Genomic DNA, 22,690 nt, shown 5'->3' on the forward strand with positions numbered 1-22,690 from the left:
GCAAGAGGTTTAGGTCTAATGAAATGTCAAAGAAAGGGAAAATATAACTTAAATGCCGTACGACAAGGATCGCCATAAAACTTGTCATCTTTATCGGCGTTTAACGAATTATTCTGCTCATTTGTTTTCGGCAGTATCCAAGCCCAGAATGGGACACCGTCACGCCGGAAGCCAAGAACCTAATCAATCAGATGCTGACGGTGAACCCGAGCAAAAGGATCACCGCCAGCGAGGCATTGAAGCACCCGTGGATCTGCGTAAGTAAAATCAGCCTCGTGAAACGTGCATCCATCACTGCGAAGCATCTTGAACAGCCAACGTCAATTTTCTTCTTTTTCCTTTCGTGTTACAGCAACGTGAACGTGTCGCATCCGTCGTCCACAGACAAGAGACTGTGGATTGCTTGAAGAAATTCAACGCAAGGCGCAAATTAAAAGTAAGTCTTCCATTATCCTTATTCTTCTTCTATTTTAATTAACACTCGCGCGCTCATCCGTGGCACTTCTTCAGGATTTTTTACAAATTGAAAAAAGGTGAGAAGAAAGAAATTATAAAGAAATAAACAAGATAAATGAGGAAAGGGAAAGAACGAAAGAGAGAAACGAGTCAAATGCTCGTAGTTGTTCTGATAATATTGAAACTCTTCTTTATTTCATTTCACTTTTACTGCAAATAAAGGTAAATAGGAGTTTTCTGCTATTCTTATCGCTAGAATGCGGAATTCCATGCACATTTGCGATACGCAAAGTTGCTACGATGCAGAGAGCATAGTATAAAATATGCGAAGACATTTAAAAAATTTAAAGTAGAGTACCAGACATAATCTTCAGTGCGATAAAACAAACTTCTGCTTACGTTCTATTTCTGTAAAAATAAAAGAATATTAACTTACATACGATTCCTTATTGAAATCACGCAACATTCTATTAAATGTATTATTTGTTAGAAATAACACGCGTCTTAAATTTCAATTAGTCGCGAAATATCCATAGGCTGTTAATCGTCGTGCGTCGTTTGGATAATTATGAGCAGTAGATTTATCGTATTAGATTAGACATAAATTTATATCGTACATACGTCTGACTTATATCCTAAAATTTTCTGTGAATGTAGGACATACCCCTACATGTCAGTCATACTGATATTACTTCCCTAGAAAATCTAAAATATCTGACAAAGAATAAAGGCATAGAAAAACTTTTAACAACGCTCGAATAATATATATGTCTATACAGTGGTATAAATGTTAAATATAACGAATTACGATACGAGTAATATTATAGCCTAAAATCCATGGGAGCTCCGATAATTAGAGGCTGACGTACGAGGTCGCGAGTTTCTCGATTAACAACGGAAATTCGCTGGCGACGTGTTGTACCGGAACTCCAGTTAACTAGTTACACGCAAGTTTCGATTCGAGACATCGAGTGTTAAGGTGCGCCAGCCCGTTAAATGATCTATAGTCGCACGGCTACTGTCAGGATAAACCGGTGTTTAGCGTCCAACCATTGGCCTCCCTTTCTACCCATGAAACTCCATGGCGAACTGGTCAGAGGAAACTCGAAATTGAGTTCGCTTTGTCTTGCTGCTGCGTGGCTATTTTGTCGGGTCAATCGACTCCTCTTTTCGGCGGTGAAACAATTGATCAATCTGTGTTACGTCCTTGTTTCAGGTGTGCATAATATTATATCGGAGTATTAAGCGGAAAAGTTTTACGTTTAAATTGTCAGACTTTCTATTAGGAGATTGGGATTTCTATTAGGTTTTTATAGAAATTTTATAGAAAGAATCAAAGTTTGTTTCTCGATAAGGAGTAGAACATGTTTAAATATGAAAATTTAAAAAGTAGGCGCGTTGGAAGAGTATTCTTTCACATTCGCTGTACAGATAATTTTCCAGCAATTTCGGTCAACTTTCCATCGATCTTTATTCAAGAATGTATTATAAGAACTTTACCACTTTCTATTTTGAATAGACTATTTCATCTTTGAAGAGAAATTCTATTTAGAAATTTTTCTTAATTGAATCAATGATGGGATTGGCGGTATTCATCGTGTTACATTTACACAACTTTTTCAATCATCCCTTAAGCAGTAGGTCATCCCATACATTAAACGGTTTTTTTTCGATATATCAGGTGAATGTAAAAATATCAGGCGAATGAAAGTTTGTTGCTTAAGTGCAATAATAAAATTCTAACTAACCACAAAAATTCGAAGAAAAGAAATTAATTAAAACCGTTCGAACGATCCCATAGTAGGGAAACAACAAAATTCCAGGCCAACTTGGGAAATTACTTATAAATAAACTACGGACTTTCCTACGAAATTGTCGAAATCGATAGAATTTCATTAGTAATAATAGAACTTAAACGCAGATTAAAATACGAGTTTACTTTGCTTTAAATATTTCACGTTCTGTGCATTTTTGTATCTTCAAATTTCGCACGAACACATAGAAATCCGCGGTATACTTATCACGTAAACTAATACGATACCTTCTAAATTTTAAATAAGTATAAATGGCCATAGAATTTCAAAGAAATAAAGAAACCAAGATCATTTTACAAATTCCTAACCATGGGAAAGAATCATATTCCTGCTGATCGTCTCCTAATCCCCTTTTTGTCCCCAAAACACCGTCGCAGATACTAAACGCGGGAATTGGAGGTGGCAAAGGCCTTACGTAGGCCTTCTTTGATTGGGAATTCGTGGATTTCCGACTCCCCTACCTCGTCAGAGTCTCTTCGACGACTTTTACGATTCCAACTGTTGCGAACAGTGTGGCACGAATTGCCGTTGGAAACGCGTGTACTGTCAAGTGGTCCGTTTCTATGGACACGACTGGCGAAATTGTAGTGACAATCACGTCGAATAGCAATGATATAGTTATTCGAGTGGACAGTATGTGTATCGTTCGATGTGTGCCGAATATTAATCGAGCCTGGTGAAATTTGTTCGCTTTTCTATATATGTATAGCTTTGATTCTTGCGCCCGTGAAAATGTATTTGGAAATGTGAAGAGGAGAATATTGCTTTCTGATCAAAGCGTGACACACAAACACGTATATATGGGTATACAGATATATAGATGGATTACCTTTTGATTTTGCTTTACGAGATTTTTGTGGTTTAACGTGTTCCATTTTTAGAATGAATTTTAGAACGTAGCATAATAAGGATAATGCGTGTACCAAGATCAGGATAATAGTAATAATTGGAGTAGCCAAGTGGTAGGTAATTGTCAAGTAACGAGGAACGAAGCTCGTAATCTTGTTACCTTTGGTATCGAATGACCTGTTCTGGCATTGGTTTTGTATTCCGTTCTGATCGATAGGAATAAATATATGATGGATGTAGAAATATAGATAAATTGAATCGCAATGGATAGATATGCAGTTTTCATATATGTTTTTTCCAATTTTACATTTTTCAATTTTTGTTTTTTATTGAATTCTACGTTTCGTTTTCTCAACAGCATATTTTTACAGTCCTGCGAGAGGATTTTTAAGTATACAAAATTCAAAGTCTAAATTTTGAAAAGTATTTCTAGAAATTTTAGATTTCTAATTTTCACGGATCCTCAGATACTTTCCCTTTGAGAAAAGTTTCTTCTTAGACTTTATACTCCGCCCAAAGATTCGGAACATTCGACGAACAAAATTTAAAATCTATATTGTAGAAAATGAGAAATTTTGCATTTCTAGATACTTTACTCCGCAAAGAAAAATTGCTAAATTCCTATTCCTTACAAACACCTTCCAAGAATCCTCAACTTTTCACAAACGAGATTCAATCATCAAATTCTAAAAAACAAATTTCCGTATTCTTAGATGCTTCGCTTTCTAAAGAAAAATTCTTCTTTTTTAGATTGCTAACCTTCGCAAACTTCGTCCAAAGATTCTAAACTTTTGTCTAACAATATCCGCAGAGAATGGAACGAACGATGTATAATTACGGGAACGGTCGTACATCTCGTACGTGGCAGTGATTAAGCAACCAATTACTAATCCACTGATATACTATTCGCATAAATAACCTCCACCCCCCATGAAATAGTGTTTTTCGTTCAGTTCACGATAGTATCTGAACGCAGCTGGAGGGCGAGCCTTCAATCACGCGATTGTTCCATTAAACCGAATGTAATTAGCGCACGAACTTAATGTCCAGCTGGTTTACGAAGGGCGATTGGTACACTTAGACCGGTAGACGCGCGTTCGTGCATTGCCTCTCGGGTGATTCGTGACCCGGGACTCGATTAAGGGTGTTAGATGGCGCTAATAATGTTTTCGTGATCGGTTTAAGGGAGCGATCTCGTTTGATGAAATAGTCATGAGTCGCACACTAGGTTAATTAGGATATTGGTGATTACAGCACCTTCTTTTCTTTCTTCGGAGAAGGGGATTGAGGATTAGCGACATACATCACGCAAAGGAGAACTATGAATAAAATTATTGCAATAAGCAGACGATTAGCAATAACAACGGCTGGTAGAAATAAGAAGAAGAAATAAATCGAGAAATTACGTTCTCAGTGCAATACTTTCTCACGTTTTAAATGCTTTTATTACAATTTCTATCCGTAAAATTACAAAAATATACAGAAATTTGGCGGTAGATAGAAATAATGAAACGTTTATCAAAATATATTGTAAAACATTAATATTGAAAAAGAATATAATATTAATATCGAAAGAACGTATAAAGTAAGATATAAGAAAAGAGTTATTAATTTCTCGAAAACAAAGGGCCGCACACTCAAATCCTTTTGGAGCTGTTTTACCTTCAACCTAAATCATCGAATGTACATACAGACAAATCATTTAAGATTCCACAGTTCTTGTTATCTCCTTGTTAGTATAGACTACAGCGTAGACTCTTAATATGTAGTATGTTGATTAAGGATGAGTAAGAAGATCGGATGAGGAAATGTGCGATTAGAAAGATTGGAACCAAGCCGTAGTTCTTGGTCGAAATCAAATAAATTATTCCTATTATTATGGAGCAGAATTACTTAGGTTATATACATTAGATTAGAATATCAATTTCAGTAGATACAGAATTTCTATTTACAATTGTTGGAAATGAAAAAATCTTTGTGCTTCAAATGACATCCAAACGTTGTTCATTGTTAGTGATGTTTCGCGTGAGAGTGTGAAGCTATTAATAAAAGTCGTGCACCAAGCTGAAATTCATCGTTGAAGTGAATGACAGAGGATAACAAACATGAAAGCATTGAGGAATAAATTCGTGCTGTGCAGGCAACAGGAAGCCGCCATTCCTGAGGTATATACTTAATCTTCATTCATAGCCATTAATCAATCAATTCTTCTATTTTTACATACAATGTCTATCCTACACAGTCATTTATCGACTAACTCCTCCGTTCCCAATTTCGTTAAATTAAATAGTAGGTAACTTTTCGCAAGAAAATAAAGAAAGTTCGTTGCAAGGAGATTAGACGACCACCCCTTATATTTAATCTACAGAGTAATCAATCTACCGGTTGTATTTTTTTCAAACTAGATATAATATGATCTTCCACGCAAAGCACCAAGAAAAAAAAGAAAAAGAAGAGAGAAACTAAAGAACTGAGAATAAGGAAAACATCAAGTTCGTCATGACGAAGTTTCGAGCTCGACCAAGAGTTATTAAACGACGACCCCTTTCCCGGAGTTTGTTCAATCGTCGCGAGAACCGGCGTGAAACTCGAAACTCGAACATAGTAATTCCATTCCTATCCGGTTGCTTTGTCTGCCCATTCCACTTTCCGAAGCTCAAAAGGAACACTCGAACACACTGGTGGTCAGCCCTGTAACCTTCGATCAGACATTCCTTCTGTTTTTCTTTCTGTTTCTTTCGTTTTTATTTCCTCCGTTTCTCTCCTCTCTTCCTTTCTTTGGAATTTTTCACCTGACGAACAAGCTGCTTTGATGTTCTTCAAGGTAATTACGAGTCGTCGAGAGACCGATGACAAGTGGACGAAGCTGTTACTCGCATTATGATGCCGAGTCGTACTGTAATTAAAGAGAGAAATGCTGATCTTTTTACTCGGTGTTTTTTAATGGTTTTCGGCAGTAGAAAGAGATTTCGCGTGATTCTTTACGGAGATCGTTCGGCCAGACGGTGTTTCGAAATACATCGGTTCGCGAATGTGTTCGAACATTGTATCGCAAGAAAGTTTCATGTCCATATACTCCGTTAAAAATTATTTAACACATGTACTGTTACGGTGTTAATCTAAATTTTTGTAGAATGATTAAAATACGATAAACGCGAATCAGAGAAATTTTTCAGCGATGCGAATGATTTAGATAACATTGTCCGTTAGATAACGCGCCAAAGTAACATGTTTCATAATTATTCCGATTAAAAGTCTGCCAGTTCTGTCAACAAATAAATCAAGGAGCAAGATCAAAATTCAATATTCATGCGATACGAACGGAGCAGTAAACTTCCATCGAGTTAATACGTGGAATTGTTTCAATTAAACGAAGGAATTGATTCTCGTTTACCGGGCCGGCACGCAGCGCGATCGAACGACAGCCTTACACGACTCTGAAAGAAACGAAGGCGTATCGTATAATACGGTGCATGAATATTTAATCGCGCGAGAGGAGGGCGACGGCACGATTCTCTATTACTGCCTGGCCCGTCCACGTATTTAATATTCGGAATTTAAATACACGACGCGTATTACAGAGGCTCGCACGACACGAAAATAGAAACCGGCCTCTAATCGAAATCGATTGTTCTGCCGGCAAATATTTGTCGTAAATATTTTCTGGATGCTCGAACGATACGTCAAACGTTGCATCGACGCCACTCTTATTAGCTCTGTTTGCTTTAGTTCGCTCGTATTTGTCGCCACCCTCTCCTCTTCTACGCTTCCGGTTTTCGAGAAAGTCGGCCTGAAACTAGTCCGTGTGCCCTAGTCATTTTCTTGTTTAATTATTTGCTTGTTTAAAGGTAATCAATTTGTTTCTCGGCTCTTTGTAGAGACATACCGAGCATGTAATTTCACTGGTAAATTTGATAAAAATTGATACGTTTATCATATTACGATGGACATTAAAGGAAGGCGTATTTATTCAGGAAATCATATTATTGTACATAGCAAGTCGACTTATAAATTGTACAGGTTATGGAATTGCGTGAATCATGAGACGTTAAATATCCAAGATATTGTTATAAATATCGTTTTATTCAAGTTAAAGGGAGTTAAATTTTATAAGATCTTGTAACAGATAAACGAATCCCTCCGGTCGGCAAAGATCGATGTTCATCTTGTTCTCTTTGAATGGTGTTAACTTCTATGCGCATTTTATTGGATGTTCGTGACAATTTTATAACGCTAGAGAGCTTCTCTCTCCCGAATTTCGAAGTCTAATTCATTTTCATCGCTTAATTATTATTTATCATCATGTAATGTATTTATGATATTGTCGTATTAATAATTGTAGAAGTTATAATCAATTAGGGATCGAGCAAAAAGCCAATAGCATGGTTATCTCGCATGCAGAAACGCATAAATTCAAATCCCCGAACGAAAAATAATTCTACATAATATATTCAAGAATAATACGTAAGCTCGTTATCTACCTCATGAGTACGTAGAAAAGAAAAGAAATTGAGAAACGATGTTCATTGAAGTCAAACAAATTCATTCCTATGTAATCACGATCATAAGCAGCCATTAAAAAAAGCGATTTCATCAAATACGTTTCCACTTTTGCCGATAATTGCATTTGCCTCTGGATCGACGTAATTATCGAAATGTACTTAATATATGATCTAACAAGGCCTCTCTACTCCAAAGGAACACGTACATTAAAAAAGAAGCCACTTGCTATCTAGCAGAGGTCAATGAATAAAACATTTCGTTTCTTTCGTCTCTTTAAAGCGACTTCTATCTTTTAAAGGACACGATTCCGCGCAATATCGTTTAATACGACGAGTAACAGGTCGATAAGCGAGAGTGGGCGTTTAATTTAGATAAAAGACACTCGGGACGCGAATTAATGGCGGGCTATTAATCTATCGATCCGTGTGCCTCGTCCAACGTGGTATACGTTCGTTGGATCGTCGTTCAACGTTTGGAATACCGATAACGATAGAATTTCTCGAGCGTGAGGGAATTATCGTCGGAAAACCGACGTGCAGACGGGATCGAGTGTCTCCAGGTCCAAAGTTCACCGTTGTAATAACGTGCAGTACCAAAGACCGGAAGTACCATCAGCTGCCGTACAAAGAAGCTGCGCTGAACGACTGCATTCGTTCGCGTTTGCACGTGTGTCTGTGCGAGATCATCGTTTGTTCTCGAGAAATTGGCATGATCGAGCTTCAGTCCAGTCTTTCGGCTATTCAAATCTCTTGGAGTTTTCTTTCAAATTTTTATCCTTTGTTGAATGAAACTTGCAATAGAGAACTTGAAGGTTCGAGTTACATCATTCGGAAAAATGAAATTGATTAATGATAGGATGGTCAGAATTCTTAGAACTGTCTTTCAAACTGTTATCTCGTTGATTGATGTTCGATGATTTTTTTGTTGGGTTAGGTTGGAAGCTTGTGTAATTACAGAGGTAGGATTTATTCTCGTGTGATTGATCGAATCTTTTAGAATGCTTATGCTTTTTGAAATATCTATGTAGTACCGAATAATGTTGTAATCAAAAGACTCGATGGCTTTGGTCAGGTTGAAAGATCGCGTAATAAGAAGAGTGGAATTTTCTTTATCGGCTGAAGGGTTAGGTTGGGGTTAGCTGAAATGAGCGATAAAGGTCGAGTTACTTCCTATTTATGTGTGTTTCTTGAATTCCTCATCTAAGCCGAGTTCAGTCTCATTTCTAAATGACTAACATCAAGCCGCAGAAACTAAATTGAGTAATTCCATCGAAATGAATCATTTTTGGAGAAAAGATATATTAATCGTGTGATTTGATTAAGTACTAAAACAAACAAGTTTTCAAACATCGTAGTTGATCTTCTCAACCGCTCGAGGTATATCGAGGTTCTTGTAAGTTAATCGTATAGTCACGTACAAGAGCACGAAACACAAATCTAAATTGCTTCCAATTAACAAACCATTGCCGCGCTCCCAATCTTCATCCCTCGATCTCGCTGAAACTCACCACGGCGATAAAACATGAAAAATCGCCGAGCAGCTTATCTCGCGCGATTAACTTTCGTTCAGCCGTTCGTACGACTTCCTCTCCCGGTTAAAGTTAAGCGAGTCGTGTTTCTTGCTCTTCTCTCTCTCTCTGTCTCTCTCCCCTCGGTGCTCTCGATTAACGTAAAAGAGGAATAATCGTGGCCGGTATTCTTTTTTGTCCGCAGGGCGCTATTCTGACGACCATGTTGGCGACGAGGAACTTTTCCAGTAAGTATGATGCACAGGGTAAGTACCTCCGGCCCTCTTCAGCGCTTCATGGACCACGACAGACAGTACTTTTATATCTCCCATTAAATTTTTACGCCCACAACCCTACCCGACCTTATCGTCTGTCTTTATCTTTCTCTAAACGACACTATCGACTATATGTCTTTCTTTTTTCACCCTCCAACCCCTCGGTTATACATGTTTCTCTCTCTCTCTATCTATCTATCTCTCTGTGTACCTATACTCGTTCTCTGTTTATACATTCTGTATTCTCTGTTTATATTCCAGAATTCATAACCCATAAAAACCCACCTCGTCTCTCTTCTCTCACTCCCCGTTTATTCTTCTTATAAACTCCCGCTCTTCTGTATGTATATATACATATATATATACATGTATATTTATATTTATATATGTGTATATATTTTTATAAAGGTTCTGTTCAGCAGATCTTTCGTTCTTTTCAAGAGGTGCTTCACGACGTGGCCCCGCGCACGCACTTTTATTTCACTTATTAAGAGACATGGCCACCCTACTTGTTTTACCAAGGGTGGAGTTAACAGGCTGGATGCTTCCCCCTTTTGTTTCCACGACAAACGCGAATGCTTACGACCCGCCGCTACAATGGCAGGGTTTAATAGGGAACCCGGCCGAGGTGTTACGCACTGATTTCGGTGAAGCATCGGACTTGATGAAAGAGGGTCCAGGGATATTTAACAGCCAGGACAGAGCTGGTTTCCCAGGGACTTCTCAATTTTTCAAGGAAATAAAACGACAATATTTTTTATGTCTCTCTCTCTTTCTCTCTCTCTCTCTCTCTCTTTAAAGAATATTTTGAAAATGGAATTGTCGAGTAGAACGAAGATTTTATGAGAATCAGTGTGTAATACCTTGCGCTGTATATTCTGAGTAGGGGGATGTACACATCTACAGGTAGCTTTATTTCGATCGAACGGTATTCAAAATTCAGTTTAGATTTCGATTATCGGAGAGGATCGTGAAATCAAATTTCGGTGAAGGAATTAGAGAAGATTGGAAGAACGACGTGAAACTAAACAGTTATTGGTCTATTTCTTGCTGTAAAACAAGGTTAGTCTTTCTCCGATCGAATTCTATTAAAAATTCAGTTGAACTGAAGTTTTTCAATTACTCCAAGGGGATCGTTGAGTAAAATCTCTGGGAGAGAATTAGAGAAAATTTTCATTATGATTTGTTTGTCATCTACCTTTTCCTTTGAATAACAGTTTCTTCTCTTTCGATCGAGATCTATTGAAAATTCGGCCCAATTTAGTCTTTCGATTATTCGAAAGAGTCGTCGAATAAAATTCCTATAGAAAGATCGGTGGAAATTAAAGAAACGTAGAGTTAAAAAATTGGATAAACAGACTAAAATGTAATAACGGTGGCCACGAAATGAAGCACCGCAGATCATTCCTGCTCGTGCACCGAACGAATTAGAGCCCCTTGCGTTGATCCCCGCCTCTAGACGAATTACTGGAGCAGCGAGATGAAATTTACCCCCAAAATCTCCCTGGAACTATTCGTTCTCATTGGCAACATCAACAAAAATTTCTCTTTTCCGTGCCCAATGCACAAATCGCTTCTCACAATCGTAATAATTTCACTGGATCGACCTCATTGGTTCTTCTTAAATACTTTCGACAAATTTCATCCTCGCTCGCTCTGCACACTAGTACAATAAATTATCATGATAATTCATTCACAAATCGTGTACCTCATAGTCGATGCACTTGGCTCGCACCTCATACCCTGCAAGGACTGTGCTGCGTTATCCAGAAATTGCATCGTGTTAATAATATTTTTTTTATTAGTAATCTTTCTTTTTTTTTTTTTGTTTATTTCTAATAAAATTCCGACGAGAACGATCATTTCGAAGTTCTGGGTAACGCGAATCGTCGTCACAGTGGACTCAAGCAGTTTTCTCCTCATCATATCCGAACGACGATCATCAGAGTCATGCTTCGTCGCTTCGAAGCACATTCCCAATAGCAAAAGTTCGATCAACGGGTGATCAAAGTGTCAGACGATCGTTCTAACTTCCAACACTGTAAGAATGTTAGAGTGTTTCTAACGATCCGTAAGATCTGGTGGATCACTATGAGCGAGGAATCATCGATCGTCACCAATCATTCGTTCATTTCATCGTTTGTTTCTTTGTATCTTTATACATTTCGTTTACGAATCGGCGCGTCGATTACGAAGTGAGAACGTCTTTGAATTTGCTCAATTCACGAAATGAACAAATTTTCCTGCTTTTTTTTTATTTTTAACCATCGTTTGGTATCATTGAGCCATAAGTATATAGACTATAATAATTCAGTTACATTTCAGTTAGATTATTTGAATTCTACATTTTACGCGAGAAATTCTTTCTATCCTATAAAATGCAAATTGGAACTCTAAAATTAAGTAATTCAGCTTGAACTTTAGTAGGTCACTTAAAATTCGATGATATCGAATAGTTCACTTTCGAAAACAATTTAGCGAAAGGAAAATTTGAAAGATATTATTTCTAGACAATAAAATGAAAAGAAATTATAATTTGACCGATCTTCCTCGCGAATTCGCTGAATATGTAATCAGAGGAGGGAACTCAAATATCATTTACGAGATATCGCGTGACAGTGTCGAGCACAACTGTTTAGGTCCACTGGCGAATAGTGCCTACGAATGATTATTGTGCGTTTAGTATTGCTGACCACTTTGTAGCGCATCTACTCTGTCAACGAGACATCAGCGAAATGCGAAACACACAACCCGTGCCCCACTTTTTTTCTATTTGTCTTCGCATTCATGCCGCACATTTTGGAACGACGCGCGAAACATCTATAATTTTGACCAAAAGAAAGGAATATTCTCATCGTTCATTCATATTCCTCACAACAATGCCAATCGAATATTTTCTAATCTAATTCGACATTGAAATGCTTAATCAAAATTATACGAATAATACATAGTAAATATTAATTAGTTGAAAATGATATTGAATGTTAGAAAGTATAAAAGAATAAAGAAAAAAAGCGAAAAAGACAAATTCCTGCTAGAAGCAAAGTTCCAAAATACAAAGTATGAATATCTACTATACGCAAATACATGTCTGTATATTATGTACGTTTGTATACAAAACGATTCCCTTTTGGTATAGCCGTCTTGAATCTAGATGCTCGATATACGTATATACACGTCATACAACGTGCCAAATGTGCATCTGGAGGCAAGTACGCGTATCTGTGACACGCGTGTACTTGCAGCCTCTCTACAAACACATCAATATTATACACTAATGTATACATCTCCAAAAGTTCCCCTAGAATGCTACGATCTTTCACCCAGAACTTAGTCGAATAGTAGATGAGCATCTTGCATCCGTAGAGACGACACCCGGAACGCGATACGAACGCCACTTTTTGCTCCCCCTCCCCCCAAAAGACACGTTTTATCACTGTCTGATTATAGAGCCTGTGTGTAATTCTGTTGATTCTCTTTTTTTTCTTTTTGTCTCGTTTACCTATTTTTTCTTATTTTTTTTTCTCAATCTTACGATCTATTTGTCTATATATTTTTTATTGTTGCGTCTATATAATACATATATATACCGCAAAAAATACGCAAAAGAAAAAAAAAGACACATCGTCGGGGACACTTCATGCTCGAAATAGAATCAGGTAGGACACTACAAGGGGGACAATTTGTCTGTTTTCACGTAGGCAAGTACGTGTTGGTAACACGTGACAGTGAAAAATGGGTCATGGGATGATTCGTGGAAAAATGAAAAAATATTTTGATGTAGAAAATTCTTTTTTTTTTTTCTTGCGAATTAAGATGGATATTTGTTGGAATGAGGTTCTAGGTGATATTCGGAAGGTAACGTTCGAATGTGGAATACTCGAAAGAATAAAGATGAAAATGAAAATGCAGATTATCTTATCGTTGAAAAGAATAACTATATTTTATTTACCCCGAGGTTAGATTAGTTTAAGAACCGTGGAAATTACGAAAAACTGTGAACGTTAATTTCGTTTAATACAAGGGTAGCTTATGTTAAAAATTAAGATAGAAAGTAGCGAAAGAATTACTTTACTAGTTTGAAATTTAAAGGATAACTTTTTAAAAGGATAGTTGGAAATTGAAGAAAAGGATAACTCCTGCTCTAAAGACTAGCTTCATTTATTCGAAGTATCTTACTTTACAAAGGATGATGGAAATTGAACGAAAAGATAATCATAAACTTTAATGTAATTGAATCCTTAAAAGGTTGCGGCTAAACTTAAGCTAAAGGTAATATTATATTTTTCTTTGAATATTATAAAGCTTGATTATTTCAAACACTTGTTATTTCGAATTTTAAATTTAGGAAATTGAGAATTAATATTAAGATTGATATTCTAATTTCCGAATTAAATTATAGAAAATCTCTTATTTCCGAACTAAATTACAATATTCAAATCGATAATATGAAATTCGAATTAAATTATACAAAATTTTATATTACCAACTCAAATCGTTTTTTCGAAAAATTCTTCGTGTAACTCGTAATAGCAGCACGTGTTATTATATTTGTATGGCTGTCTACGAATAATTTAAGGCTCGAAAGACCGATTCTAATCTAAAAGGGGAGTTCTCGTTAACAATAAAAATTCGTAACGGTTTAGAAACGAAACCGAGCGAGTTTTCTCGAGGTTTGCGTGCGAGTCGCGGCGGTTATCGCGCGAAATATCAAATACTTTCATTACCATGTAACTGTTTCCTTCCTGAAGTCGGTGTAGAAATGAGAGTGACGGCTCTCGCTGCCGCGTCGTTGGCAATTTGTTTCAATTACCAACTCGAAGACAGCGAACGATCGTCTGTTTCCTTTTTTTTCACCTCTCGCGATCTTTTCTCCTCTCTTTTACTCTTTCAATCAAGGTGCTTCAGGCCAACCAACGTATAATTAACTTCGAGGTATTGTCTTTCGAGTCTGTCGTTCGTTTTCCCGATTTCATTTCCCCGGAAGTTTAATTAAGTTTATCTAATTGCGCCGTAACTCTGCATTTCGATCTTCGATATCCTCTTTTTCTTTTTCTCTCCTTCCCCTTCTTTCTAATTATTCTTTCGATGCTCCATTTCGAGAACGTTACTTTCCCTTAACGCTATCACCACCGTATTAGCGTATAATTACCATAGCTAAATTTTTACAATTAGGAAAATGTCTCACTATCTATGGTACAGTGATACGTGAAAGCTTTAGATAGATTTTTCACTTTATGTTCCAAAAGCGATGTCTGAAAGAATTTTAATATCGGGTGTAAGAATATGACGAGTAAAAGAATGGAGGACAGTAAAATAAATAAACACAGTCGAATAATTAATTAAGATTACTTTAAAATATCGCTTTTAAAATATAAAGTAAAGGATCTTGCTGTGGAAACTTCTGCACATCACTGGCGCAAGGAAAGACTCGAAATTATCGAACTTTTCTATAAATATAAACTAAAATTAAATTATATATTGAAATTAATCAATTCTACGTCCAATTCTACGCAACAATAATAAACAAATTTAAGGGAAAAATAACTGAAAAAGAGCAAAATGATGAACATCGTTGTAACGTTACTTCGTCATCGCAGTCCGTCCCCAGGCTTCTTCACCACGATTTCTCTTATCAGCCAAATCAACCATTAGGTCGTTCCTTCGTTCGTTCGTTCGGCCATTCGTCACAGAATCGAAGTCACAAACTTCACTCACAAATTTGATCGATTCACAAAGCACGATCATTTCAGAGAAAAGAGAATTCTACGTTTTAAAGTTTCGTCGTCGCGATTGGTCGCGATCAAGAATGGCCAACGTTCGAGAGAACAATCAACGTTTCTATGTGAACGAAACGAAACAAAGCTGCTTTCTATCCCTCAGAAAAAATTAAAACAAAGAAAGGAAAAAATCGCTGGATACATTACGTACCTGTAACCGCTTTTTCTTTCTCGAAAAACGTTCATCGTTTTTTCTTCTTTCAGGAACAAAGCTAAGAAACCATCTGCTTTCTCCTTCGGCTACGATATCCCCGCGAGACGATCATCGATCGATCGACATTATGAATCGCGTCGTTTCATTCATGATTTTTCGATGAAATGATAAACGAAGCATTTACTCGTAGCTCGCGTTCTCTCTTCACCCTTTTCTTCCTCCCTAAAATTATTTCTGCATCTTCGTCTGGCTATCGGTAATCGAAAATCGATAAGAAAATAAACGAAAACGTCTCCGTTGGATTATTCGTGTGCTGAACGATTGAGAATTGGACGATATTTACCGATGTTCGATAACCGTCTTAAACGTCGCTTCAATAAATAACAGTAGCTGTAGAAAACGTGGGAAATATTTCGTTATTTTCAAGAACGAACAGAGTCGTAGAATCCAAGCCATTTCTAGTTTCTAAAAAGTGAGAGAAAAAGACGTTAACTCGAATCTCGGGAATCGTTATTAAATGAGAGACAAGTTTATAAGTCGGGCTTGCTTCTTATTCCCAATTAGAGTCTCCTTATTCTTCTAAATGCTCGTGCACGTGTATATCGTGGTCATCGAGTTTCTTTCTCCAGAGAATATCTTTTTTCGATGTTCTCTCCGGCTCCATAAGATTTCGGCATGGCCTCTTGAAAATTCATCGAATCGATAAATCTCGAGGCGTCGACGAGGCCCCTAAACGCCATCGGAATTTATGTGAAGGTACTTTTATATTTAACACACGTCCTCCTTTACGTGTATACATACGTACATGTATATATGTATGCATATATATACGTAGATATATATATATATGGATAAATATAAACCAGGAACGAGTCCATAAATTTCCGAGCGGCAAAAAAGAATTCATGAATTCCGCGTCGGGAACGAATCCATGAATCTCCGAGCGAATTCGGTTTTTCCGGACGAGAGAACGCGAGCAAACGAGACCAATCGTTCTCTCTTACTCTCTCTATATAATACCTTCCTCCCTTTCTCTGTCTGTCTATATTTCTTAATCTGACTGATTTTTTTGACAAGGTAACGCGAAGTGGGTCGGAGGTGCAAGGACACACCCTTCATCTCTGAACAATATCAAAAAATAATAATAATAATAAAGAAAGAAAGCTCTTTCGACGCCTCTTAACCGAAAGAAGATGCATCTAATCGATAAACGATAAGCTGTGCTTGCACATCACTCACTCATACACATATACATATGATACACATACGTAGGAATTGGACTTACACGGCTCTAATCGAACAACAAACGATGCAGTTCGTGGGAAATTCCAATACAATCAAGTCGATCGTTCTGTTACGCTGTTCGAAACAATTAGGCCGATTCTCTGTTCGATTATTACCATCATGGTTGATTTCAATCCCCCACTACTTCTTCCTTGCATCATCCTTACCGCTAGCTGTAGCTTGAGAAGCTTGAGAAATCGACAGATTTCCGCTGCTAACGATTTTATCGCCGCTTATGGCACGCGTGTAAAATTTCTATGTTAGAATTTCCGTGGCACGTAATGACGGAGACGCAGTGGGGGAATTTAGCCTTGGACTTTGATTGAATACCGAATCGGAGGATCGAGCCGATTACGAAATTTCTAGAATAGAATATTTCTAAGAACGTCTCTTAGAAATGTCAATATTTCTAACAACAGATTTTTAAAATAAAAATATATCGAGTGACAAAATCTTCCATTAGAAAAAATTATCGATGCAGGTAAATTTTTATAGAAAGATCTGAATGATTCAAGAGCATTACATATCATATGTACAGTTAAATTAATAAATCAAAGATTTAGAAATCCGTAGGAAAATCAACTAGATTTTAGAGAAAAAAAAATACCATTTGTTTGTTTACTCGTGGAAAAATTATCCTGAAATTAAAGGAACGAGATTTTCCTCGGTCTGAGTCGGAATGGAAACAATTCGTGAATTATTTCGCGAGAATAAGGTGATTTCTAAACGAACAATTTCAGAACGAGACTCGAGACAGGAATGTTCCGCACGAACAATCGTTCTCGCGTCGCATTTGGCATGGCTGCGCTTTCTGCTTCGCTTTCTTTTTTATTTCGTTTCACGCCTGCTTCTCCGCTGTCTAGCCCCGTTGCTCGCATTTCTTATCAACGGAAAGGCAGCACGGCGGAAAGGGTCGTTTTCACACCAAACGTCCGTTTACGAGGTTCCTTCGCGTCGAGGCAACGAGTTTCCGCTCGATTTCTGACACAGATCTCCTCCCTTTTAAGTTTTAAAACTTTCCGAAGAACCGATGAAAATTCCATTTCGAAACTTTATCTATATTTCACGAATACCTGGTGGAAGTGTTATTTTCCATTATATCCCTCCGCGTTCACATATAGGAGACATAAGCTTGTACAAAGATATGATAGAAACCATTTTTAGAAAATTTAATGCGTACAATTTCATTTCTATGAATTTTATTTTTGATAAAATAATCGTTCTGAAATCGACCGGTATCTCTTTTTGCTATTTAATTTACTTATATTATTTTTTCTTTTTCAATCAGTATCATAAGAATACTGATACTTTAACTTTGTTTCAATCTCCAAACCAAAACAAGTACGATGTTAATAGGATGTTTAACTACATTGATAAATACTATTACAATTATTAATCCTTCACAAGCAAATTGGATTTATATGCGAGTCTTCTTATTTATTGGCTAATCCTTCAAAAGATCGAAAAACATCCTGACGTACTTTTCAAAGCTTTGTCATTAACATGAAAATTCAGAGGAAAAAAGTTCAAGGTAGTAAGAAATTCAATTTTCGTGTCTATGGACAATTATACAAGTTCCTTATATATGCCCCTAACAATCATACGTGATATTATATTTATTATACGTTATATCATTGATGTTAATTCACTGGTAATACCAATTACACGATATTAGCCGTAATAACGTAGGAAAAAAACAGCACATTAAAATAAAGGAAAGGATAAAATCATAGGAAACGGCGAAACGGTGTTGCCTCGGCGGAAGCGAAGCCTGGTGGCGGAAGTAGATAAGAACACCGTGCGGACCGCGTGGAAGTCGTGAGGTTTCCGGTAACTCGAGTTCAACCCCGAAAGTACACGGATATTATACACCGGGGAGGAGTTTCGTTCGTTATATTTATACCAACGTCGGAACCGAGTGCCCTCCATCCTTCCCCGCCATTTTTCCTCCCAACATTTCCCAGCGGTAAATTATTCAAGAGACGCGTACAAGAACGATTCGCCTTCTTCGAGGCGACTCGCACATTCGCAATAATTACGTCCGCTCGCGTGATTCAATTTTTCTTTTCGCCCTACGTGACGAGAGGGCGGAGAGAATCGTGCGTTTTCATCACCGTTATTTCCCAGGTTCCTATCTACGTACAAATGTTTTTCCTTGGTTTTCATTGAAAAAAATGGGAGCACTGGTGAAGCTCGTGAAAGCTTCCGGATAACGGCCGTTTCAATTCGGGTTGAGTAATGAATTTTGGATAGGATGGGAGGGAAGGCGCTCGTTGGAAGGTGGAAGCAAGGTTAAGGGGTGTTCTTTTTTTTATGAGTTAGGGGAGTGGTTACGACACGCCTCGTGGAAGCTTTCGAAAACCACCATGCTCCCACCGACGAGTTACCATAAATTGACACTCACCGATGAATTCTTTAGCATGATATTCCTATCAGCCAGTTGTTTCAGGAGAATTGCGTTTTTGTTACCTGTAGGGCAGATGAACTGTTGTATTATTTATCGTGGAATAGCTCGACCATAAAAATTGTAGTAGGTAGCAGTTTGTTGTAATTCAAATTACGGGGCAGAATTGTTCTTTAATGTCCATTTAATCGATTACTATTGTAGATAATATTACTTGAAGTAATTTATGAATAATTTGACTAACTATGGTATTTTTGTAGCGGACTAGGATAGCTACGTTTTTATTATACTATCAATCGACGAAAAAGAGTATCAGTTTATGGTAATTCGAATCGTAAAAAGGTAAATTACCTGAAAGTATCATTTAATCGATTAATGTTGCAATTAATATTACTTGAAGTAATTAATGATTCATTTGATCAAATAATTGTATTATTTCAGAAGTAGATTAATTGTAACACTTTTGAGTAATTCAAGCAAAACTTTCCGTTAAAGCATCATTTAATCGGTTGTAATTATTTTGAGGTGCTCAACGATTAATTTGATCAACGATCGATAGCACTTGGTTCCACAATTTACACCGCGAACAAGCTGAGAAATACAATAATGTAAACCACGAGGAATATATTACACAGATAAAACTATCGAAAGTCAATCTTTGATAAAAGCGCTTTTGTCGGACACGTACTATGACACGAATTATACAGCAATTAAAAATCGAATAAAAAAACCGCCAAAGAACAGGTCCTGTCGAACCTAACTCGCCACGACACCATCGCAAAAATGTTCTACCCCCAAAAAACGAAAATATTTCGACACGCAAACGCACGCCGCTCAGCATGCAAATTATGGTACCATTATTCTTTTCTTTCTTTTCTGTTCCCTGTTTCTTTCGTTTTTGTGAAACGTTGCGACGCTTCGCTGGCACGGAACGAAGCCGAGCTCTCGAGAGGAGCCATCAGAAGGTAAAGACGAGAGGACCATTGTTTTTTTTATTTCCCTTTCTCCTGGCACCGATACGTCGTCTTGAGAGCATCGGCAGAGTTGCTCCAATTTTGTCTGATCACGATATTTGTCTCGCATGCAAAACACGATGCACTGTTTTAACGTTCTACACCATAAAACCCTGTGGAAAACCATTCTCCTTCACTCTCTCATGTTTTCTGTCCTGTTCCTTTCTTCTGCGTCTTCTTTCATCTTTGTCTCTTCTTCTTCTTCTTCGTTTCTCCTGTGCGGTCTGCATCCATCTTCTATCTAGCTTCTTCTGCCTCTGGAAAGTTAGATTACTTGATCTGTTACTTAGTTAAGATCTAATAATCATCTAAGATTATTTCTTATCTGTCTTTCAAAGTCCCCTGCCTGACGAATCTTTTGGAAACGTGGAACTGTGATTAGATAGCATGGACGATTGGATAGAGGATCTTCTTGTTGTAGATGACCAGATCGATGTAACGATAGAAGTCACTTGAATCGCTTCTTTTTTTCAATTTTAACCCTTTCATGATCGATGAGTAGAACGAGTAAAATATAGATAATAAAAATATTTGTTTTCCATGGAAACAATCTTACTTTTAGTTCACGAAATACTTTGAAAGAAATGTGTTCTGTTTAGTAATAATTCATCGAAAGTCATTTTTTCGAAGAAGAGATATAATTGGCTCTGGAAGGGTTAAATTATGAGAAATTTTCATTGCCTTGAAGATGTGATAATTAACGTTACGTGTCCTTACATGTATTATTAATTATAACATGATAAGGCGAGTTGCTAAAGACACCAGCTTTCACCGGACGCTTTTACAAGTATCGTTACGTCGATCTCGATGGAAAGTCGACATCGCTTCGACCATTCTGGGAACCGAACGAAGTCGAAGTTTCTTCGACGTCGAAGGTTTCCCCCCTAGAAGTCTTTTTTCTCAATACTTTCTCGATTCTTTCACAAATTTCAACTCTATAATTCATTCTAGCGATCGAGATATACTCGTGTGAAATTTCGTTGCATAACCCATTCGAAACCATGGTGACGCGTCACTTACATCACACGAAGAAACACGTGTTATCGTTGTCAATCAACAGTCGGAGAAATAAATCATCTAAAAAGAATATTACAAAGAATATTGTGCAAAACTAATTGTTGAAATGATCAAAATAAGTAATTTTATTTTTCACAGAAACTTTCTAAATTTACAACGGTGCATTTTTAGGCTCTTGGATAACTTCTTCTATGAAGTTCATATAGAAGTTTATTTCGTTCTTTGCATCGCGTTTCCTTTTATTGCTTTGATACGAGTTTTCCATTTTAATCATTATCGGTTGTTTTAGTATTTAGAAATATTTCTGACAAACAAGCGACTAATCGAAATTAATAAGGATTAATAAATAAAAGAATCAAGAAACATTAATATCAAGAAATGAGAGAATCTTCTGAATAAATCACATTTTCTAATAAAAAAAAAAAGTAATGCAACATCACGACCCTTGAAACCTCGTAATAATACCTAATATATTTTTTCAATTAGAAATCGGTCTCGAATGGGTTAAAATACAAATTTTCTGTCCCCTTCAAAAGAATTTGTACGACGCTTCCTCCTTTCTATAGAAAAATTCTTGTTGCACCGTTGTAACATTTAATTTTCTGACGACGTTCCATAATCAACGAGCGTCCTTTGTCAAACAAGAAAGAAAGGAGGAAGCACGTAAATGGAGGATAGGTGGTTCCCATTCGCTCACCCCCATTGTTGCCTCAACTTCGTTCCAATCTCACCGCGACATTTACTGCTCCTTAGAGCGCGTTTCCACGGGAACGGCTTCTGATAGAATAATTCTTGTTCCTCGAAGGAAGCGCCCAAACAAGATCGTATTCAACGACGTTACCCGTTCGATCAATTCTTCAACGTATTTTCTTCCGGCTTCTTTATATCGCCTCGCTATTTTTACAAGATAGAGATACGAAAATGTGCACTTGTTGATGGCAGCTACGCTTCAGCACAATTTCAGATTTCTCGAAATTTCAAGGTAGAATGTCATTCTATGCACTTCATTGATGATTGTCTCACAGCTTTTCCGTTATCTAGGTTGGTTAGAAAGTTCTATTGCCTTTGCTCTTTGAAAGGAAAGAGATCAATTATTTTAATTGGAATTTGCGTTAATTAATCTTCAATATAAAATTCGTATTAATGTTATATTATTGATTGATTTTTAATAGAATAATCATTGTTATTTATGAGATCTTCTGTCGTCTTGTGATTGCACGTTGAATCTTCAATTTTTATTATTAAAATTCTACGAATTCCGTTGCAAACATTTTCTACGTGAATTTTCCAGTAACAGTTAATTTCTATATTTCATGTTTCGATAATGAAAATATATAAATCTGTATTACGTAGCTGCAATTTATGAAAATTCCCAAATAAAGCTAAAACCTAACGATAGAATTTTCCAATCAGCCTAACAAGTAATCGAACGATCTATTGGATCAACAAGAATTCTCTATCCTCCTCTAAAGACACGTGTCTATCTTGATCGCTAAAAACAATCTTCACCAAAACTGTCTCCGAACCTCTACTAAAAGAAAAAAGAAACTCAGCCTTCTTCAATCTCAAACGAAACCCAATTACTCCTCCAAAAATCCTCAAAATCGATCCTGCGTTCGCCTCGTGCAAATTGT

At 37.0% G+C, this 22,690-nt stretch overlaps 1 protein-coding gene across 35 annotated transcripts in view; it reads left to right on the forward strand.

The window, feature by feature from the left end:
• LOC132909770 (calcium/calmodulin-dependent protein kinase type II alpha chain) overlaps window positions 1–22,690 on the forward strand; it is a 148,207-nt gene that overhangs the window by 89,621 nt on the left and 35,896 nt on the right. For 21 of the 35 annotated variants that reach the window (XR_009658608.1, XM_060964846.1, XM_060964818.1 and 18 more), the window contains exons 8-10: window positions 135–257; window positions 353–436; window positions 9,335–9,395. Coding sequence is in view for 34 of the 35 variants with exons in the window: in XM_060964846.1 (XP_060820829.1) it covers window positions 135–257; window positions 353–436; window positions 9,335–9,395 (268 nt within the window). In the remaining variant the exon portion in view is untranslated. The remainder of the gene's footprint in view (window positions 1–134; window positions 258–352; window positions 437–9,334; window positions 9,396–22,690) is intronic. The other 14 variants (XM_060964819.1, XM_060964833.1, XM_060964823.1 and 11 more) reach the window with 1 other exon arrangement.

Source organism: Bombus pascuorum, chromosome 8 (assembly GCF_905332965.1).
Source record: "Bombus pascuorum chromosome 8, iyBomPasc1.1, whole genome shotgun sequence".
Classification (NCBI taxonomy): domain Eukaryota; kingdom Metazoa; phylum Arthropoda; class Insecta; order Hymenoptera; family Apidae; genus Bombus; species Bombus pascuorum.